Source organism: Lytechinus variegatus, chromosome 6, assembly GCF_018143015.1.
Source record: "Lytechinus variegatus isolate NC3 chromosome 6, Lvar_3.0, whole genome shotgun sequence".
NCBI classification, from domain to species: domain Eukaryota; kingdom Metazoa; phylum Echinodermata; class Echinoidea; order Temnopleuroida; family Toxopneustidae; genus Lytechinus; species Lytechinus variegatus.
The window spans coordinates 6,329,389-6,353,009 of NC_054745.1; the positions used below are offsets into that span (position 1 = coordinate 6,329,389).

General features: G+C 34.8%; 1 protein-coding gene across 3 annotated transcripts in view; it reads right to left on the bottom strand.

Annotated features, from left to right (window-relative positions):
* The window catches only part of LOC121416922 (transcriptional activator protein Pur-beta-like), a 59,459-nt gene that overhangs the window by 11,425 nt on the left and 24,413 nt on the right, over window positions 1–23,621 (bottom strand). For 2 of the 3 annotated variants that reach the window (XM_041610452.1, XM_041610454.1), the window contains exon 2: window positions 18,232–18,344. In XM_041610452.1, coding sequence (XP_041466386.1) covers window positions 18,232–18,344 — 113 coding nt within the window. The remainder of the gene's footprint in view (window positions 1–18,231; window positions 18,345–23,621) is intronic. The other variant, XM_041610453.1, reaches the window with a different exon arrangement.

Sequence of the window (23,621 nt, forward strand, 5' to 3'; positions counted from 1 at the left end):
ATTGCTATTATTTCCCCTCCCCCCAAAAAACATACTAACAAACAGTACACACATACATACATACACAATTCATGAGAACCATTTATCAAGTTTGGAAGGCCATTTTTAAGATAAGAAGAGAAAATATATATCAGCTTGACATATTTTTTTACTGGTCATGTCAGACCAGTAAATCTGGTATTTCTGAAAAGTTACCGGCCGACAGCAATTTTTACTGGTCTGGGACCGTCGGACCAGAGCCAGTGTCAGTTTTCAAACTACATGCTAAATGTACTTTTCAATCATACAGGACTAGTATCATCGTAAATGCTCATGCTCTTATTAAAATCATAACATTATCACCATCAGTATCACCAGCATTAGCAGAAAAAAAAAAAATTATCGCCAACATCATTATCATAATCATCATCATCACCATCATAATGAACATCATTTAGCTTCATTATCCTCACTGTTCAACTTATTCACCATCCTCATCATCGTCATCATCACCATCATTATCATCATCATCATTTTAGATCATCTTCATCACCATCATTATCATAAATCATCATCATTATCAACAATATCATCATCATATTACCATCATCATCATCATAATCATCATTATAAATCATCATCTTCATCATCACCATCATTACCATAAATCATCATCATTATCAACAATATCATCATCATCATCACCATATTACCATCATAATCAACCCCACAACCGCCACTACCACTACCGCCATCATCATCATCATCACCACCACAATAACCATCAGTATCATCATCATCATCATCTTTATCACCAATATCATTATCATCATCGAAATCACCATCACCACCACCATCACCATCATCACCATCACCACCATCACCATCGTCATCACCACCACAATCATAACCATCAATATCATCATCACAATCATAACCATCAATATCATCATCATCACCACCATCATCATTATCATCATCATTCATCACCATTATCATCATCATCATCACCATCTTCATCACCACCACAATCATAACCATCAATATCATCATCATCATCTTTATCACCAATATATTTATCATCATCACTGAAATCACCATCGCCACCACAACATAACCATCAGTATCATTATCATCATCATCATCATCATCATCATCACCACCACAATCATAATCATCATCATCATCACCATCAATATCATCATCATCACCATCGTCATCATCTTCATCATCATTTTCATCACCATCATCATCATCACTATCGTCATCACCACCACAATCATAACCATCAATATCATCATCATCATCACCATCATCATCATCATCATTGTCATCACCATCATCATTCATCACCATCATCATCATCATCATCATCATCATCATCTTTTTCGCCAATATCATCATCATCACCGAAATCATCATCACTGAATTCACCATCACCACCATCATCACCATCATCATCCCCACCACCAACACCAGCGAAAGCATCACCATCATCCTAAACCAATGATTGTGTGATACCGAGCCCATCACTGCCATCATCACCATGAAACCATACAAGGCTGATGAAGGCCCTCCACTTTCATATGAGTATTAATAATCACCTCACATCTGTATGAAGCCACAAATACCCCATTACCACTCAAAGTGAAGTAAACAAAATGCTCATTAGCACTGAGAAATTCCCTTTGGATGAAAGAAGGGGAAAAACAATCCTCACAGCCGGCTGCAGCCGCTGTCTCACAACTTTTTTTAATTGATTCTTCATAACTAGGCTACAAAAAAAAATGTTATTCCTTGTACTTTTTTTTGGAAGTTTGCGGAGAATCACTATTTCATATTGATTCCAAGCTGGCTGTGGGGAGCAGGGGTGCAGAAGTACCCCCATGATTTGCCAAGTGGGTGCTGCATGTGAAATTTACAATGGACAGCAACCCCTGGGAATCCAATCCATGTGCTATTGAATCAAAATCACTTTCATTTTGGATTGAGTATCATTTTTTTCGTACTTTCATGACCCCAGTCCCTTTCCTTTTGGAGTGAAAGCCATTTTTTGTCGCTTAAAGGACAAATCCACTCCAACAAAAACTTGATTTGAATAAAAAGAGAAAAATTCAACAAGCATAACGCTGACAATTTCATAAAAATCGGATGTAAAATAAAAAAGTTATGACATTTTTAAAGTTTCGCTTCATTTCACAAAACAATTACATGAACGAGCCACTTACATCCAAATGAAAGAGTCGATGATGTCACTCACTCACTATTTCTTGTTTTTTATTGTTTGAAATATGAAATAATTTGATTTTCTTGTCATTGTCATGTGAAATGAAGTTTCTTCCTCCCTGAACACATGGAATTCCATTATTTTAACATTTTCTGCTTCAGGCAAGGAGGTCCTAATCCTCAAATTCGTAAAAATTGAAATATTTTATAATTAAAACAATAAAAAACAAAAGAAATAGTGAGTGACATCATCGACTCTCTCATTTGGATGTAACTGGCTCGTTCATATAACTATTTTTTTAAAATAAGCGAAACTTTGAAATGTCATAACTTTCTTATTTTACATCCGATTTTGATGAAATTTTCAGCATTGTGCTTGTCTGATTTTTCTCTATTGATTCAAATCAACATTTTTCTGAGGTGGACGTGACCTTTAAAATCAAATTTTTATTCAAAACAAGCAGCACTTATCAAAAAATCATTTCCAGAACCCTGGATGAGTCTCGCTATGTACTGTACAATGTGTGTTAAAATAAAATGCCCCCAGTTTTCTGCGATACCGACGACTTAAAATATCAAGAAGTCCGGGAAGAATAAAGAAGTTACATGATTTCATGGAATACGCAATACTGCAGGCCAAGAAATTGTATACAGAAAAAAATTAGTGAAATTATGAAAATGAATTAGCCCTCAGGAAGGAGAAAGTGGGCACTGTCATTTAAATGTGGGCAACATGGGACATTCAGGGGCCCTGTTTCATAAACACTTGTTACAATAATGTACAAGTTTGCTATCAGCCAATGAAAATGAATGATTTCAGTAGTTTTTAACTGCTATTGTACCGTAGGTATATTTGTTGTTATGCAAGTTTTATCAAATGGATCCCAGAATATATCCTGAACAGGAAATTATCTTTTATCCTCAGAATACCCTTAAACTATTCTGGCATGCTTCCCCCACCACTAAAAATAAAGCCTTGAATATTGCACTTTCGATAGTGAAATATATTCACTTTACTACACCGGGCAAAAATTTAAAAAATAAAAATACATGATATCTTATATTTTCAGGGTAAACTTTTCACTACCCAGAGTGTTAACTGTCTGCACTCTGGTTAATTTGATAAACTTGGGAGTGTTCTGGGGATTCTCTGGGGCACTTGTTAATTTCTAAGGCTATTTTGAGCATTTTAGGGGCAAATACGAATGCCCCTGCAACTGCCCCCGAGTCTCTGTGTATTTTCCCCTTGCTTTACAATTATCTAGGTCATTGAAATGCATAGATCATGTACATGTACCATTTTCCCCTGATTTTTTAAATTTTGTAAAACTTTTTTTTTCATTGTTTGCCCCTCTGTGGACAATGCCTGTACATGAAAACAACACATTTAAAGTATTTTTTTTTCATCTTTAATGGCAGTGACGACCCCCTTCCCCGGGGGGGGGGGGGGTGTCATTAGATGGAATGAGGATAGTAGATTAAGCATGAAGATTCAAAGTTGTATTAAGATATAATGGATCACTTCAAAATCGTCCCACATAATTACTACCCCAAAATTCAAAATTAGGGTTTAACTTTATCAAATTTGCTTTTTAGATTTTTTTTTGGAAAGAAGATTAGATCAAGCTGACATTGCACACACTATGGAATGTTCTGAAGCTTTTATAAAAGTAATCATTAGTCCTCGTAAGTACAGACGATTAGTGTTGTGATATTGGAAATGATACTTGAAGGAAAAGGAATGGATGGATGAAAGGGGGGGGGGGGGGTGCTACATACATTAATGTACATGAAAGAATGCCTCAATTCCAAGAATGTTAAGAACGTTGCAAGCATGATCCAATCGGGGCCTGTAGACACATCACATTGAAACAATACACTGCAAATGGGAAACAAGGAAAACTAACAAAAACATCTATATAGATGCTTGTTGGGACTTGTATAGTGGTGCTTAAAGAGAAATTCCAGTAGTTGCAGTAAACACTGATTTCATGAGAATGTCAGTAAAACCAGGCTTAATTGTCAGTATATCATCGAGGATCTAGATCTGGTACCGTTACATAAACTGAACTTTGTGAAATCTTGAAATCTACGCTGAAAAAATGTTCACACTGAAGATCACCAACACAGATAGGCACACGTGGGACAGTGTATTATTATTGCTGGAATAAAGACCCGACGGAAGTGACCGAATCCCCGCTCATTTTGCTTATTTCTCAGCAATTACACAATTTCTTCCAGAATCCTTTGGCACATGTTTTTTATTCATACAACAGACACTTGGATGGTCATTATATTAGATTCTGTAAAAATTCATTTTGAGATCGTTACCAAAACTGGAATTTATCTTTAAGAGTTGGTGAACCCCACTAGAAAATGACAATTTTTTTATTCCAGTGTTCAAGTTCTGTCATGTTTTAGATACTTAAAGATAAATTCCAGGGGGGTGTTTCACAAAGATTTAAGTATGACTTAATTCGCACTTAAATGCCGACGCGTACAAGATATGCAACGCGCGATCTTATTGATAGATACGCATCAGTGCGCGTCCTCTTGAGACGATCTGACCAATGCGGTCAAGCCTTTCATACCGTACGCAACCCGGCATTTAAGTGCGACTCTAAGTCATACTTAAATCTTTGTGAAACACCCCCCAGTTGTGGTAATGATTTCAAAATGAGGTCGTACAGAATCCAATGAAATGACCACCAAAGTGTCTGTTTGTATAAAGAAAAAATATGTGCCAAAGGATTCTGGAAGAAATTGTGTAATTGCTGAGAAATTAGCAAGTAAGCACAGGATTCGGGTCAAGCGTCGAGCCGACATTCAAAGCGATAATAATACACTGTCCCACATGCGCTTATCTGTGTTGGTTATCTTCAGTGTGAACATTTTCAGCGTAGATTTCAAGATTTCACAAAGTTCAGTTTATGTAACTGTGCCAGATCTAGATCCTCGATGATATAGCAACAATTAAGCTTGGTTTCACACATTTTCTTGTGAAATCAGTGTTTACTGCAACTACTATAATTTATCTTTAAAGGACAGAGTCCATCCCAACAAAAAGTTGATTTGAATAAAAAGAGAAAAATCCAACGAGTATAACACTGAAAATTTCATCAAAGTCAGATGTAAAATAAGAAACTTATAACATTTTACAGTTTTGCTAAATTTCACATAAATGTATGCGCATCCTGGTTGTTGAGTTGTTGACTGAATTTCAAAAAGCTTCTTCTTCGTCATTTTAATTTTAGCCCAGTTGACACTGTAGTGAACTACTGTATATCTTGGTGACATAAATTGAGGATATAGAATTGAAATTGATGAAGAAATGACATAAGAATTTTTGTGAACCACGAATAAATTTCATAAAAATTATTAAAGCATACTGTACATAATTTTCTAGTCAAAATTTTTAAACTCTGTGTAGAACCTTGGTGAACCTCAAGTAGCTCTCAGATGGAACAAAAATAATCAAAATCAAACAACAAATAAAGCCCCTTCTTTATTTGTTGACTGAATTTCAAAATGCTTCTTCGTCATTTTGATTTCAGCCAAGTTGACACTGTAGTGAACTATTGTATATCTTGGTGACATAAATTGAGGATATAGAATTGAAATTGATGAAGAAATGACATAGAAGCATTTTTTGTGATTTACAAATAAATTTCATATGAATTAAGCATAAATATTTTTCAAGTCAAAATTTCTTAACTCTGTGCGGAACTTTGGTGAACCTCATGTAGCTCTCAGATGGAACAAAAATAATCAAAATCAATCAACAAATAAAGTAAGTATTTTTTGTGAGTTTTAAAAATATATGAATAAATTCGCATATTTAATGAGTTTCAAAATTCTGTGTTGCAATTTTGTATCACCACCTCGAGCTATCATATAAAGCAAACAAACTTGAAAATGATCAACAAATGAAGAAGAAAAAACATTTTTTGTGATTTATGAATAAATTTTGCATAAAATTAGCATAAATAATGATCTAGAAAAAATTTCAAACTTTTGTGTATGCATGTAAGTTTGGTGAACCTCATGCAGCTATACCAGATGGAAGAAAAAAAAATCAAAATCGGTCAACAATCGAAGGAGCACTTTATGTGAATTTTTTAAAATATACATAAATTAGCATCTTTATAATGAGTTTCAAAATTCTGTGTAGAAGTTTTTAATCCCCACCTAATGCTGTCATATAAAGCATGAACAGAATTGAAATCAGACTTGAAATGATGAAGAAGAAGCATTTTGAAATTCAGTCAACAAATAAAGAAGAGGTATTTTCTGTGATTTATGAATTTCGCATAAATTAGCATAAATAATTTTCTACTCCAAATAAATAAATTCTGTGTAGAAGTTTGGTGAACCTCATGAAGCTCTACCAGATGGAAGAAAAAAAATCAAAATCGGTCAACAAATTAAGAAGAAGCATATGTGAATCCTTAAAAATATGCGTAAATTGCAAAATTGTTCTAGTCAAAATTTTAAAATTCTGTGTAGAAGTTTGGTGAACCTCATGAAGCTCTACCAGATGGAAGCAAAAAATTCAAAATCGGTCAAAAAATAAAGAAGCATTTTTTTTTAATTTTGAAAAATGTGCATAAATTAGCATATTTAATGAGTTTCAAAATTCTGTGTAGAAGTTTTGATTCCCCACCTACTGCTATCATATCTAAAGCAAACAGAATCGAAATCGGACTTGAAATGGCGAAGTAGTAGCATTTTGATATTGTGGACGGACGACAGACAACGGATGCCACGTCATAGGCTCATCTGGCCCTTCGGGCCGGATGTGCTAAAAACGGTATTAGAAGACACATGTTAGACATACCTGACCTGTAGAAATCACATTGCAAATAACTGTTTCTTTTGACATTATTTAACTTCTTTAATATGTCATAATCCCCTGAAAGTAATAAGCTCTTTTTAACTCATATCTGTTAAATCTGCACAACATATTTTTTTATAATCTAATTCAATCACACTTTGACCTTTGCTTTAGCAAAAAAATCTATATTTTTAATATTTATTTGTTCAATTAGGAAGTGGCTGTTTCTGTGTTTTATATTAAACACAGTAGAAATCCATTGAATTATTATTTAGGCTACTATATTTTTTTTATTAATGACAGTTGGCAATTTATCAATTTTACAAGTTGACCCATAATTTGTGTTAATGTTTAAAAGTATAATTATATACTATTTCTATTGATTTTTTATGTTTGCAATATGTTTCAGCCAGTGAGCTGCCAATTTTGTGTTGTTTATAAAATTAAATATAATAATTATGGAAAGTATTTAAAAACACACCAAAAAACCCCAACAACATCCAATCAGAATGGGATATCCTGGAAAAAACATAAATTGAATAAAACAAGGCAGAAAATATACAGAACCAAATTGTTCCGAGCAATTTCCAAAGAGTCAAAAGGAAAGGTAAAGAAATTATTGTCTGGGGGTTAATTTGAATTTCTTCTTTTACATCATAACTATTTGAAATATCCTGCTGACTTTTGGTCTTTATATTTGAACTTATATTGCGACCCCCCCCAAAAAAATGAAACAAAAGATGCATTATTGGGCTTCCTATTCATTCATGTTTTGTATATATATTTTTTTTATAATACTATTTCCATATTATTTCTTCTCGAAAGTATTACGTTTGTATTTTGTTTTTAATCTGTGAAAGATATATGTACATGTATGTGATACTTAGCTTCTGCAATGCATATCAATCTTGAAGCAAAATACCATAACAAAAGTGAAAACTTCAAAGTAAAGTTTGGGTATAAAACACATTTGACTGATTTGAATGAAATATATCACACTGTTTGGATATACAATATATTACCATGGTCAATATAATGCGATTCAAATGCATATTTCCACCATAAATTTCCCCTATTCATTCTTAATTTTCTTCCTTTAAGAGTGAAAACTCATCACAACCTTTCCTTAGAGGAATCTTTCTATCTAGACAAAGTAAATTCTGAAATGTGATGGCAAAACTTTATATATAATTGATAAATAAGGTTAGTTATTTTCTGTTTTGAAAAAAAAAATTCCATTAATGAAAACCAGTCATTCCATCTTTAATAACATTGACCTAAAATGGTAAATGTGCACATTGAAAACATGAATTCCATTTTGAAAAGGTTTCAATGATTTTTCACAAGAAATGCAAAGAACCTAGACAGACTTTTGTTTTTATTTTTTCAATACCTGTACAATATGGATAATCACTGTCCCTAATAAAAAATAAAAATGGTATTAAACAAATTTATAAATAGTCAGAAGTTGTATACATACTTCTTTTGGACATTTTTTCAGTGTGTCACCATTTGATTAATATTTATCTGGCTCTAATATCCATCCTTTCTGCTAAAAAAAATAAATAGGTTGGCTCATTCATAATCAAATTTGTTTTAAAGCTCAGTTATCTATTCAGAAGCATTGTATTTTTTTATTTGCCATTGTGCCACATTTATTCTAAGAAATTTTGTCACATTTATAGTAAATATAAAAAAAAATAATAATTGAGCATTCAGAAAAGTCAGAATCTGACAAAAAGAGCTGCATATTTTAAAAAATGCATTGAGAGTTGAACATACGTTCAGAGAAAGAGAGAGAGAGATCTGTAAATGTAACATATTCAGAGTATTTAAAAATTGAACACTACATGTATATTAAGCTTACTTTATAAAATATAAATGGGACAAAGATTGTGAATGATCGAACAATATAAAATTATTTCTGTAAAATATAAAATGGGAAAAGGATTGTGAAGTATACACCATTTTTTAACAGCAAAAGAAGAAAATTTAGGAAGAAAGAAAATATATATCAAGCGAGAGTGAAAGAGCGAGAGAGTAGGAGATAGAGAAAGAGAGAAACGGTCTCATACACACTCTCTCTGGGCAAAGTCTGTCTGCTTTTTTCATGTAAAATGTAACCCACAAAAAACACACACACACACCCATGTTCATCCGCCACTACTCAATACTCAAACACACCTACACATAAAAAACCCCTCCGATGCATTTTCCCCCACACATACACACACATCCACACACACTGGTACATATTGTACGAAGTCTATGCGAGCTTTGGGCAGACAGCATCGCATCGTATGGGAAAGAGAGAGAAAAAAGGCATATATTACATAAATATCTCCTGACAAGCTTGGAGTTCACGCAGAGGACACCGTCCGGGACGGTAGGGGTGGGATGCGCAGAGAGAGAGAGGAGAGAGAGAGGGAAGACGACGATGCGATGAGATGGGTCCTTAACGAATGAACGAAGAGGAAAAAAAACGTGGGAATGAATCGCTGTGGGTGATGTGGAGTTGCTGGCTGATGTACCCGGGAGTGTATAAGGTGGTTGGCCTTTCTGATAAAATGAACGTTGCTCAGAACCTCCGCAAACTGATGAGGACGGGTTCAACAGATGGTCAGCGAATACAAGTGTGAACATGCCTTGTCCACAAGGTATCCATCTCATTGTCATTTAATGATGCAAGTGACCAATGTGTTCATATTCGCATGAATGAACAGGGAACTGAATACAATGTTTTATGCAAAATCAACAGAAGAACATAGATTAGTGTGAACATGATTTGTCCACACTGTGTGCACTTTCATCCCTCTCGTAGCTAATACGAGTGGTTGATATATTTACAGGGAGAAAATGATGATCTACTTCTAATGTATTACCTGAATATATTTAATGCAAAATGAACACAAGGCCATCAATATTATTAGTGTGAACACGCTGTGTCCAGACTTTACTATGCATTCTCATCCCTGTGACCGCAGCTTATAAAAGAACATGAATGGTTGATGTGTTCATATTCGCAGTGGAGAAATTCAGGTGCATACTTTTACCCACATGATTGTTTAACATCTGTGTTCCTCGATAATCTACCATATTGAGAAAAAACGTTAAAACTCAAACTAAACAATAACACAAAATGACAAAAGGCTTTTACGTGTACTCTTCACTTTTCCCAGTCTCCACCTACATACATGTACAATATACGTTTAAAATCACAATAAATGTTGCTATGTACAAACTCATATACATTCGTAATTCCGAAGCTTCGTTATTCCAAAGGTTCGGATATTCCGGAGGTTCGTTAATCCGAAAGCGAAATAAGGTTCGTTGTTCCGAAGGTTCGACAATCCGAAAACGAAATGAGGTTCGTTGTTCATTTCATTTTCGGACAAACGAACCTCATTTCCTTTTTGGATTAACGAACCTTCGGAATTACGCCACATATGTTCGGATTAACGAACCCTTTTTCGTTTTCGGATAACGAACATCGAGGTATAGGTAATTTACGTGTTTCGGAATTACAAACCTTCGGAATAAAGAACCTTCAGAATTACGAACCTTTGGAATTACGAAGTGTAACCGTACAAACTATCCTTCTGGGAAATAATGTGGGAAAAAATGCGCCTAGGTAAATTGCTAGCGCAGAATCGGGCTCTGAGCCAATCAGATTCAAGCATTCAAGTAGCTCATAACAGTTGTCAATGAGAGCCACTGTCATTTTATTTCATGAAACAATCTCTGGAATCGTAAATTCACTCATATGCTGTACAACTAGCTTTAATACCATTTTGAGAAACAAACAAACAACCGCCAAAAAGTGAAAACAATCACTCCTCAGTTGTATTGATATGACCTTCCATCAACTCTACCCAATCTCTACCTACGTTTAAAATCACAAAAAAGTGGCTGAAAATTATCCTCCTTTATACTGGTAAATTAAGGAAAACAACCGGGGAGGGTTCTTGCCCGGGTAAATTGCTTGCGAAGCATCAGGCCTCTTGCTCACATGATAGACAGTAATCAGAGAGTGGTTCAACGGCCATTACATGCTTGCATCAATGCAAATAAAAATCTATGGATACGGGAGACTCTCACAAAATGTATGAATGCAAAATCTGAGGGGGGGGGGTTATTTCACAAAAGAGTTAAATGTGACTTTTAATAATGTCATGCTTAATGCTGATGTGTGTATGAGTATAATGCACAATCTTATCAATAAATATGCTGCAGCATACCTCTTCTTTTGTATAGCATGATTTGACCAATGTGATAAATACCTTTTATGTAAACATACATGTACATGTACAATTAGACATTTAAAGTGCAACTCTATCATTCTTAACTCTTCATGAAACACCCCCTCCCTCCCCCAAGATCTATTTTCAGACATTTCTGCCCCCCTCCTGGGCAGACCACAAAAATACCCAGCTGATATGAAATATGGATGTAAAATCAGAGGCGGTTTCATAAAACATGTTACAATAACAGATTTGCAATATTAAAAGTATGAATCAATATATTGCTAGAAGTAGAACTAGGGCATTTGTGAAACAGGTCTCCGATCTATTTTCAGACATTTTTGCTATTCCTGAAATGAGCAAAAATAAAACCAAAATAAATGCTGGTTGTTGATCTTCAGGATTTAATGTCAACACCACATAAAGCAGATACATTCCCATCTAATACCTGTAAACTATAAAGGCAACTCTTGATAAAACAAAAATACGAGGGAACAAAACTATATCACATTTTCTGATCCACCCTTGTGAGATCATGCATTTTAATACAGACAATGACCACAGGAGTAATCTTGTCAGAGATTTTCAGTTTGCTCTTGAGCCAATAAGATTCAAGAATTTCAGTAGCTTATAACAAGATGTCAGTAAAAATATTATCAAATAAACTGCTCCCAAGACTGCATGCTTGTTGAACAAAGAGGTTGCAATCTGTTGTTGCTGTCAAGACTGATATCATTAAGCTAAAAAAATAAAACAACAAAATCATGAATGTCAAAAAGCAGAGAATAGGATTGTTACCAAGAGTGAATGTCACCATACAGAGGATTGAATGATAGGGAGATAGAACTTCTTTTTTTTTCAAATGCCCTGGGCAAGACATTATGAATTCATGGGACATGTGAGGTCAGGGAGAGTTCATATCTAATGATGATACTACCTAGCTTACTGAAATTACGTTTCTCTCTCTTCTGTTTTCTCTTTTCTCTGTGGCACTTTTGTCATAGGTCTCTCTCTCTTTATATTTTTTTTCTCTTCTTCTTCCTCTCTGTCTTCTTCCCATTCTTTTTTCTTTTTCTTCCTCCTCCTTTTCTTCCTTTTTTGTCTTCTAACCCCTCTTTCTCTACAAGTTTATCCTCCTCTTTCTTCTTCTTCTTTTTCTTCTTCTTCTTTTTTTTCTTCTTCTTCTTTTTCTTCTTCTTTTTTTTCTTCTTTTTCTTTCCCTTCTTCTTCCTCCTCCTGTTCTTCCTTTTTTGTCTTCTAACCCCTCTTTCTCTACATGTATATCCTCTTCTTTCTTCATCTTCTTCTTCTCCCCCTTTTCTCCTTCTTCTTTGCCTTCTGCTCCTCCATCATAAGATCAAGTGTGGATAGAATTCTTAAAATTCTAATGCATAAAAGAAACAGGTTTCAAGCCACTCGGGGAATGTAGAATTGCTGATTACAAGCATGAGTGCATTACAAATGGAAATTCACTTCCTTGCGTCAATTTTTATTTAAAAACTGAAATTCTAGCAGATGTTTGTTAAATAAAATAATAGGATTTGCTCTTCTAGTTTTACAACTCTGTATTTTCCCATCTTTTTTGTTCCTTCTACCACTCTTTCCTTAACCTTCCTCTTCTGTTTTCTCCTCCACCTTATCCTCCTACATGTAATCCAAAACCTCTCCTCCTCCTTCTTCTTCTCCTTCTTTCTTCTTTCTTCTTCTTCTTCTTCCTCTTCTTCTTCTTCCCTTTCTCCTCCTCCCCCTCCTTCTTTTGTTAATTTCATTTGAACTTTCTTTGTTTTTCTTCTTCTCATTCAACAGGGCTCAAATTTACCCAAGGACATCCCAGTCCATTGCCTCTGATGATCTTATATTGCCTTGATGCCCTTCCTGTGAAGACCTATGAAGGACCAACATTGTGTGTCTTTTTGCTTGTACTACAATCAAATGTCCCATAGAAAAGTATAGAATAATGATGGCCTTTTTAAATGGCCTTGGATGCCCCCCAAACTGAGCATCCCTTCCCTGTCCTTTGTTAAACTTGAAGTGCCCTTTTGAAAAATGGCCTTTCCCCTTTGAATTCTTAATTTGAGCTTTCACAGCAAAAACTGTGGTGTTAACCGGTGTACATAGAGGACCACACCAGTTATTTTACACCGGTGTGAAATTGGTAGTGTTACATGTAGCTTTACACCTACAGGTGTTATTACAACACCTATGGTTGTTACATTTACACTCTTTGGTGTCATGTTCAATCTCTAGGGTGTTATTTTAACACCTCAGGGTGTGGTCCTCTATTAACACCAACTGGTGTCATTTTTAACACCACAGTTTGGTGTCATTTTTAACACCACAGTTTTTACAGTGTTAAAGCAGGTTATCTTTATAGACGGATTCATCAATATTAAATTATTATTATATGTTTCAATGGCAAATTCTAAACAAGGAAAAAACATATTGTGGTCTGTAATTGTTCTCTATGCAAGGTCGCTACTAAAATCAGACCTCAAGTCCATCCCAGAAAAATGTTGATTTGAATCAATAGATAAAAATCAAACAAGAATAACGTTGAAAATATCATCAAAATCGGATGCAATCATGCAAAATAAGAAAGTTATGATATTTTAAAATTTTGTTTATTTTTCACAAAACAGTGATATGCACAACTCAGTGACATGCAAATGAGTCAGTCGGTGATGTCCTCTACTCACTATTTCTTGTTTTTTATTGTTCGAATTATACAATATTTTCATTTTTACAGATTTAACAATAAGGACCAGTTTTACTGATCCATGAAATGTTAGAACAATTGTGATTCCCCATGTTCATGGAGGAATACAACTTCCAATGAGGAGAAAATTATTAAAGATATTTCATAATAGAATACAAAAGAAATGGTGAGTGAGTGACATCACCAGTCCCCTCATTTGCATACCGACCAGGATGTGCATGTAACTGTTCTGTGAAATTTAGCAAACCTTTAAAATGTCATAACTTTCCTATTTTACATCCGATTTTGATGAAATTTTCAGCATTATGCTTGTCTTGATAAAATTTCTCTGTTGATTCAAAACAACTTTTTTCTGAGGTGGACTTGACCTTTAAGGGCCGCACAAGGGTAACAGAAAAATGTCCACAGCAGACAGGTGGCCTTTTTATATGGTATGTTCCATATTTACACGTACCTTCATGTACATGTATGCATTCATTTTCAATTGTGATGGCCACTATAAAAACCTGTATATTCAGGTGGCCGCAAATGACAGGTTTGACTGAATGAATATTCAAATTTCTGTATCAACTGCTTTTAAAAATATAGCGCAAACAGGACAAGCTGGTATAAATGCACAGGAGCTGCAAGGCGAACGATCTGTGGATGCACCAGTCATGGCGTGATTTGACTCAAGAAAGAAGAGTCAAGCAGGGTTCAGTTCTATTTTTAAGCCAGCCAGCACGGGTTATGCGTAGGAGCTCCATGATAGAGCAGTTATCTAGTTGAATCTCTTGCATGCATTGGATAGGTAGCAGGTGTCTGGTACCTTATATGCACTCGTAAAGGCTATGTTAGCAAAGCTAAAAGAGAAGAGGAGAATCGTAAGCTAAAAGACAGGGCAAAAACAAATAGTGCTGGTTGACAAGATTTCGCCAGTAAAATATCACCAATAACGATACAGCGCCGAGTCTAAAAATTCCTTATGAGCTGCTATTACATGACAGTGAAATGGAGAAATAAAAGTAAGGCTTTCATCAACGCTTGTCCATGAAAAGCGTGCATTTGGGGATTAACTTTTCATATAATTTGGACAATATGTTGGTCATTTCGTGCTACATGTACTATGGTATATCAACATAATGATATAACCATTATTGAATATATCAATTAATTCAAGGTTTCTTTTCACCACATGATTTCGATAATTAATCAAATCATTGACCAGTACTAATGTGGTTGTGGTAACATTGGTATTAATGATGACTTGCATACACGTGGGTGAAATACTTAAAGGTCAAGTCCACCTCAGAAAAATGTTGATTTGAATCAATAGAGAAAAATCAGACAAGAACAATGCTGAAAATTTCATCAAAATCGGATGTAAAATAAGAAAGTTATGACATTTTAAAGTTTCTCTTATTTTTAACAAAATAGTTATATGAACGAGCCAGTTACATCCAAATGAGAGAGTCGATGATGTCACTCACTCACTATTTCTTTTGTTTTTTATTGTTTGAATTATACAATATTTCAATTTTTACTACTTTGACGATTAGGACCTCCCTGCCTGAAGCACAAAATGTTAAAATAATGGAATTCCAAGTGTTCAGGGAGGAAAAAAAAGTGACAATGACGAGAAAATAACAATATTTCATGTTTCATATAATAAAATACAAAAGAAATAGTGAGTGAGTGATGTCATCAACTCTCTCATTTGGATGTAACTGGCTCGTTCATACAAGTATAACTATTTTGTTGAAAACAAGCGAAACTTTAAAATGCCATAACTTTCTTATTTTTCATCCGATTTTGATGAAGTTTTCAGTGTTATGCTTGTTGAATTTTTCTCTTTTTATTCAAATCAAGTTTTTGTTGGGGTGGACTTGTCCTTTAAGTTAATGCTTTATAAACTTTCAAACTTTAAATGCACACAAACATCGCGATTTGATTTCACAATCTACTTGTTGAATCACTCTACCCGATGCATTTATACACGTATGAATATGAAAGTAAAATTACGACCCACGTCCCATGATTCTATTTTCAGCGAAGAGTGGGCGGATTAAATGGTAAAACAATTGCCAATAATACTTAAGATCATCTTTGATATACCCAGGCATTTACAATTTACAATTATATTCTAAAATTAGAATTTCAGATCTACATCATCTATTACAACCCTGGAAAAGAGCGATATATATATATATATATATATATATATATATATATCAATATGCAAACTTAATTAGCGATAAGGAAATGATACCTGTACAACAAAATGGTACTTTGACTTTAAAACCCTAGGAATTAGGAAAAATTCCTGAGTATTAAAGAAAATGAAAAAAGAAGGATGAATACAGGAAGTCAACAGAAAGTTTGCATAGTGCACTACAGTATATGTATGAATATTAAAAAGAAAAGCGTAGATAATTAAATTTGCAAATGAATGGATAAAGATGGTAATTTATTATTTTTTTGATACAGAAAGACAGCTCCACTGCTTGAAAAAATGTTGCATATTATTACGGATAATACTGAAAATTGAAGCCAAGAAATTACTACCGAATCCACTGCGATGAAAATCAGGTAAAAAAGGGGGCCACGGAATAAATATTGACATGGGGGCTCGGGGCTTCCCCGAAATTCTCCCAGGAGCTGGAAAACTGAAAAAGAGCCCCTAAACTTCCCCTAGAGTCAAATGTTCCTGTGCATGTACATGTAGTTGTAGTGCAATATAATGTAGCAAATTTTGGTCAGTGAGCTAAAAAAAGTAGCCAGGACGCAAAGTTTATTTTCTCACCTTTGTGGGAATACAGTGAAATGAAAAAAGTGTTAATCATGAAACAAAACAAGTGAAACAATTACAAAAATAACCATCTTTTGCCATGTATGAAAATGACAAGAAAATATGATAGCATTCTAAGTATCAGAGATTGAAAGTTGATCAAATTTTGACTGTATTGAGGGATTTTTTCTTCCTCAAATCTAAATGTACAGTAATATTTATGCACTTTAATTGAAACGTGGAAACTTGAAATGATTTGAAAATGGGTTTTGATAGTGAAAATTTTGATTTCTACTTTACGTTGTGCTTAAAGATGTTGGGGGTGTTGTTCAACACAATGCTTTTATTGTTACATCAATCGTTTTGGGTGATGTGTGTGTGTGTGAATACTCCCGCTTTTCTGGCAGACCCTAAAAATACCACAACATAGCAACTATTTGGCGGTATTCTGCAGAATGGTTTTGAGAGTGGGAGGGGGCTGACCATGCTAAAGAAAATAAATTTGGTTGTGGATATTTTTTTTTATCATGCATTGTTGAAACATGGTATAAAAGACACTAAAATTCCCCCAAATTTGTTTCGAAAGGATGTTCGGCATCATCGAATTGGTACTGTATTGACATGTACACATTGAAAAGCAAGGAACACAATTTTTGGTGCTACTCATAATACTCCGGCAAACATGTAAATGTATACTGCGTTTCAATCTCATTTGGGGTTTGTTGTTTTCTTCCCCTCATAACAGTGACAATCCATTTGGATTTATTTTCAATCTCTGACATTTAGAGTGAAGAGATTAAAACTATATCAAAGGTAAAATCCACCCCAAGAAAAAGTTGATAGGAATTTAAAAGGAGAAAAATGCAACAAGCATTACACTGAAAAATTTAATCAATATCGGAAGTAAAATATCAAAGAATGACATTTTAAAGTTTCGCTTTAAAAAATTTCACAAAACAGATATACATCTATATGCACATCCTGGTCAGCATGCAAATGAGCAGACTGATGACCTCAACCACTCGGTATTTATTTTGTATTTTATTATGAAATATTTTAAGTTTCACCTCATTGTCATGTGAAACAATATTTTATTCCTCCCTGAACATATGGAATTAGCATTATTTCAACAGGAAATGGTTTAAGTCAAATTGGTCATTATTGTCAAATCTGTAATAAATGCAATATGGTAAATGAAATATTGTATAATTCAAACAATGAAAAACAAAAGAAATAGTGCGTGAGGGAAATAATCGACTATCTCATTTGCATATCACTGAGTTGTGCATATACATGTAATTGTGAAAAATAAGCGAAACTTCAAACTTATTTTACATCCGATCGTGATGAGATTTTCAGCGTTATGCTTGTTTGAATTTTCTCTTATCGATTCAAATCAACAATTTTCCGGGGTGGACTTGACCTTTAAGAAAAGGTATGAAGATGAAGATGAATGGGTTGAACGCACCTCGCTTACCTCTGCTATCTTTAGAAAGCGCCCTCTCCTGTTCTGTTTGACATCAAGGTAGTACCTCTTACTCTGAATGTGGAGGGTTTTTGTGGCCAATTCCTGCACCCCAGCTGTAACAATAGCAACAATAATGATGATAATGAATTAATGATTATAATAATGAAAATATCAATAATGATAAAAATAGTACTACTAAAAATAAAAATGATGAAGATAATACTAGTACATGTACTAAAACTTTGTCAGTAACAAAATAATAACAAGTCCATCTTTTTTTACCAAATCCAAATTGAAATCAAGAAATAAATAAATATAGTTTCAAATTATTTTTGGAAGATACTCTTTCCAGTCATATATTATAAATTTCAGCACAATTTATCCACATTGCACTGCACTCTACCCAGGGGAGGTGAATGGGTACCCGGCAGGAATTTATTCCTTGAAATGCACTGAGCGCTGGAAGGCTATTTAAGCCATAGCCAGGGTAATATCCAAGGCCTTTTGAAGCGTATAGAGACATTATTCATAATGTGTTACGTGAGATACCAAAACTGACTATTATTACGCATTCATGATATATTTTTTAAAAATGGGAATTTGTGAGGTGTCAAGTTTTTTTCGATCTCACATGGGAGAGAATACATGTACATGGTTACCTACATGTATTGTACAACGCCTACTTAGCTTGTTGTACGCGATCAAATGGGAGGCTGAATGTCACACAAACTATGTACAAAATGTAAGCAGGAAGAACCAGGATGTCAATTTTTCATTTAAAGTCTTTTCACTTGCTAATTCTCTATAAATACTAAAGTAACATCTTCGAAAAGTAAAAGAACTGTCATGTGAATTTGCTCATTTCTGCCTGCATATCAATGGCTTTTTACATTTTTTAATTTTTTTTTTTTATTATACATCACCATAAGAATTACCATGGCTCAACTTGCCCCATGTTGATTTGGCTTAAATTACCCCAGTCCAAACTTATTGCGATATTTTGACATCCACACATTTCTTATGCAGTCATCATGTAAAAGTATGACAAGAATGAGAATCCATACCTGGACTAACAATATTGTTATTTCTATAATTTTATTTAAAGACGTGTGTGGGTAAAAAGCACTTATCTATTTTGTACCCTTTTTTACTTTTTTGGCTGAAATTTGTATTTTTTCCTCTAAAAAAATAATTTTTGTTTCAAAGTTGAAAACAAAGAGGTGGGGTTAAGGGTTATGCAATGGGTCATCGCAATACATGAAACCACCACAATGTCTAACTCATTTATTATTAGCCTGGGGGTGGTGGCTCAACTTGCCCCTATGCTCAACTTAACCCGCCTTCCCCTACATATGGCATTAACTGGCATTGTACAGAACCAAAGTTGACCTACAGGTGTGCAAAGGTATACTTTTATAGTCTACATTGTAAGTTCACATATCTCCACAACACAGTATCATTGAACGATTTAACTACAGGTAATGAACATAAAAACACTAGTCTGAACTGCCCTTGGTTTAAGTAATTATGGGTAATGATGCATGACAATTATGCAATACTTGAATAACATCCTGTCTGCATGTTGACCTGGCCCAAGACATGTACAAACCTACTGGGTATGTAGGCTTTTTCATACTTGCCCTGGATCACAGAAAATATGGTGGTACTGTGATGTTCTAATCAGGATTTTGTCTTTGAAAGTGTTACAATTGATCCGATCAATCGCAGTTCTATGGAAATCCATCATTGTCATGATATTTTCTACAAAATCTTTTAACAATGTCATTTGTATAAGGAGCAGCACACTGAATTTTAAAGAAAGCAATGAATGCATGAATATACATTGTTGGCCTACATCATAGTTAGAAAATATTTTGAACAAACATATTTTATTGTTTAACTTTGTGAGCAGCTGATTTAAAAAATTCTCAAACCAAGATGAAACATGTGTACAAGTGCATGTATTAGAACTAATAAACCCTGAAAACAACCATTATTGAGAATGAAAAGCTAAAACTACAAGGCAAACCCCGATTTTGTAAATAGGCATCTTATAGACACCTAAATAGTACACATAAGTGTATGGGATGAAATTAAGATGGTGTTTCCGGTCACTTTATATTTCAATTTTTGAAGCACTAAATAATCATTTTTGAATGCAATTTTTTCTGGGCTTCATTTTTGGAACATATCACAGACACAGGTGACAAGAGTGACCTTCTAGCTCAGATTTTTTAAAAGTCAAACCAATGTTAACCAATCACTTTAATGTTCCTGGCTTTCCATAGTTGTGATATTTGCAATTCTCTCAGAAGTTTGATATTGATTAAGAAATCAATATGATGAACATAGAAGCTAACATACCTGAGTGTAAGTTGCATTAACAATTATTGGTCAATGTTAAGCCGTTTAGATAGAAACATAAAAAAATGTACGAAATTCTGAAAACCACATTTCTTCATGTCCGTCCGTGATATGGCACATTTAGTGGATTCCTATGTTTGTAGGTAACAATGGTAACAAACTTTTTTCATCATTCAGCATACTTTGTCCTAACCTCCTCTATAAAAAACAAAGGAACCTTGTTCATCTTATTCCTAATTTGTTACAAGCCTTTAAAGTTTCCAAAATCTATCAAATGTCCGTCCGTGATGAACCGATCACGCTCACCTCCGCTTTGAATCCGGATCGAACTAATCCCAGAATTTTCATATTGCCCTCCAAAGTGGAATAACTCCTCCTGGACTTCGGACTAACTCCACTTCGGCTCTCACTATGAAAAGGGTTTTGGTTAGCTCTTTCGCAATGCAGGACCTTTAATGCTAATTCAGGCTGGTTTTATGATATATGAAAAACTCTTTGATATGCCTACTACACTGAACACGCCTCAATAAATCAACTGCTTTCTTTTCAGATGTACATGTAGACATTATAAAAGTACATATATAATGTTTGAATGTAAATCATTATTTCATGTAAACATTGCACAATTTGACTTCAGACTACAGCATGTTATTTCAAAGCGACATAGAATTGAACTGAATAATTTTTAAAAAATTATTTTAAAGTACACTAACCATGAAAAAAGCAATTCCCATCCTTTTATTAGGTGGTCTGTCATTTATGACAGATCACCTCTTAATTTCGTCAATTTCTTCTTATTTATTACTTTATTTATTTTTACGGATTTTCTTGTCGCCAAGTTATCTCAAAATGGATTCGGTCAATTTCATTGAATTTCATGTCATCTATAGGATCTGTCATGGACACGTCAAAATAAGCTTTTCAAGGTCATCAGGTCATGATGACGTCATCTAGGCGCCATTTTGTAAAATCACATTATCAATCATATCTCCATTATCAATTATCAAAAATCAGTCAAATTAACATCACATCAACTTCAGGTCAAAGGTCATTAGGTCATGTCATCAAAGGTCACCTGGAGGTCACGACGCGCGCGTACGCGCGCGTCAAAATTTAAAAATGCTCAAAATCACTTTTTGACCAAACGAGAGTACGTTTTAGGTCATTCTAAGCATTTCAAAAATTTGCGCGCGCACACGCATGCGCGCGCGTTTCCGCGCGTTACACCTTAACGCAACGCAGAAACACCGTTTTTTTTACATCATTGCATTGATAATAAAATTCTTAACAATTTGATACCTTGATCAACCTTCTACGACCATTAATGACGAAATTAACACCCGTTAAAGTTTGCAGCACGTGTGCGCGCGAGCTCTCACTATAGGCCATATATGGGCAAAAACATGCCTATTGAAAATTCACTGTAGCTCTTTAAATAATCCGTTGACCCCCAATTTTTTTTTCATAAATCGATAGAGTATGAGTTGTAGATTTGATTTCATGTCACCATTGTCCCTAAATTATATCGTGACGTCATCAAAATGGCGCCTAAACTAAAAATTTCATTTTTTCAAAAATGACGTCATCAAATTTATGCAAATTTGGTTGTAACTTCTCGAATATAGATCGTTTTTCGCCCAGATTTCGGTATGTTGTAGTTTAGAATGTACTCTTTCTCCTCAGTTAACATAAATATTCGTTTTGAGAAACGCATCATTGCGTAAAACAGCGATGAAAAGAGGCATGTCATTTTTCCTCATTTTGCGTGTAATCTCTATGGGACATGACTTTTTCTCAAAACCAGATTCGACATTCCTCTATTTCGTGAGCCATATCTCCATTTTTTCTTGTCAGTTTTCTTTAAGCTTTTAGTATGTTGTAGCTGAGATTCTAAGCTTTCGCAAGTGTGCCCTTCATTTTTTGATCAGATGCCGAGATCATGCCCGTATTTCACTTGCAAAATTGGACTTGTAATTCTCAAAATTGCTTACGTGTATTCTCTATGGGGAATATCGTGGCTTTGACTGCTTCTTAAAGGGCGCGGGTTCGAGTCCTGGGGTGAACAAGATGAATTTTTTTTTTCACTTTTTTTTCTTTTTGCCACTTCTTACATGATCCTTTATGATAATTTAAAGGTATAAAAGTTTAAATTTAGCAAGATAAAACAGATTATAATTACTTTTTTTCATATCACATGTATTTTGCGTGTAATCTCTATGGGGAATATCGTGGCTCAATGGATAACGCATTTGACGTGTTGGTCCGTGTTGCTGACGTGTTGGTCCGTGTTGCTGACGTGTTGGTCCGTGTAGCTGACGTGTAGGTCCGTGTTGCTGACGTGTTGGTCCGTGTTGCTGACGTGTTGGTCCGTGTAGCTGACGTGTAGGTCCGTGTTGCTGACGTGTTGGTCCGTGTTGACTACGTGCTCTGCCGGCATGATCCGTGTAGATCCGTGTGAAGCTGCCGTGTTGATGCCGTGTTCAGTCATCTGGGGCAAAACTATCCCGGACCTCCCCGGATCATGCCGGCATTGCCGTGTTGATCCGTGAAGATCTGTGTCTATAAATCATGATGGCGAGTATAAAGACAGACCACCTAATTCGTCCGCATGACGAATTAAATTCTAGTTTTATTAAATCTCCTCATTGCTCTGTACAGTGCGAAAAAAAGCTGAATCCTCGCCAAACCACAGGCAGTCATGCCATGTCAATGCATGAAATCAAATTGTAAAAAAAAATGTTCTAGCCTATTTAAAAATATCAAAACCAATTGTTTGAATTTCCAGGTAATTTGGGGGACTGGGTGGGTATGAAAGCCTCTGATCAGCTCTCCCTGACCTGAAATAACCTTGCTTTATCATAAAAGGTCTGCTAATAATGGATCTGACTGAGAACATAGAAAAGATGTGAGGACCTATTAAGGATGAGGATGAAACAGCTCTGTTTATGACATGTGGAAGAGTTCAAAGCAGAAAAGAATGTACTGTACTGTAGATGGGCATGGGGGGAGGGGGCAGTGAGGAGAAA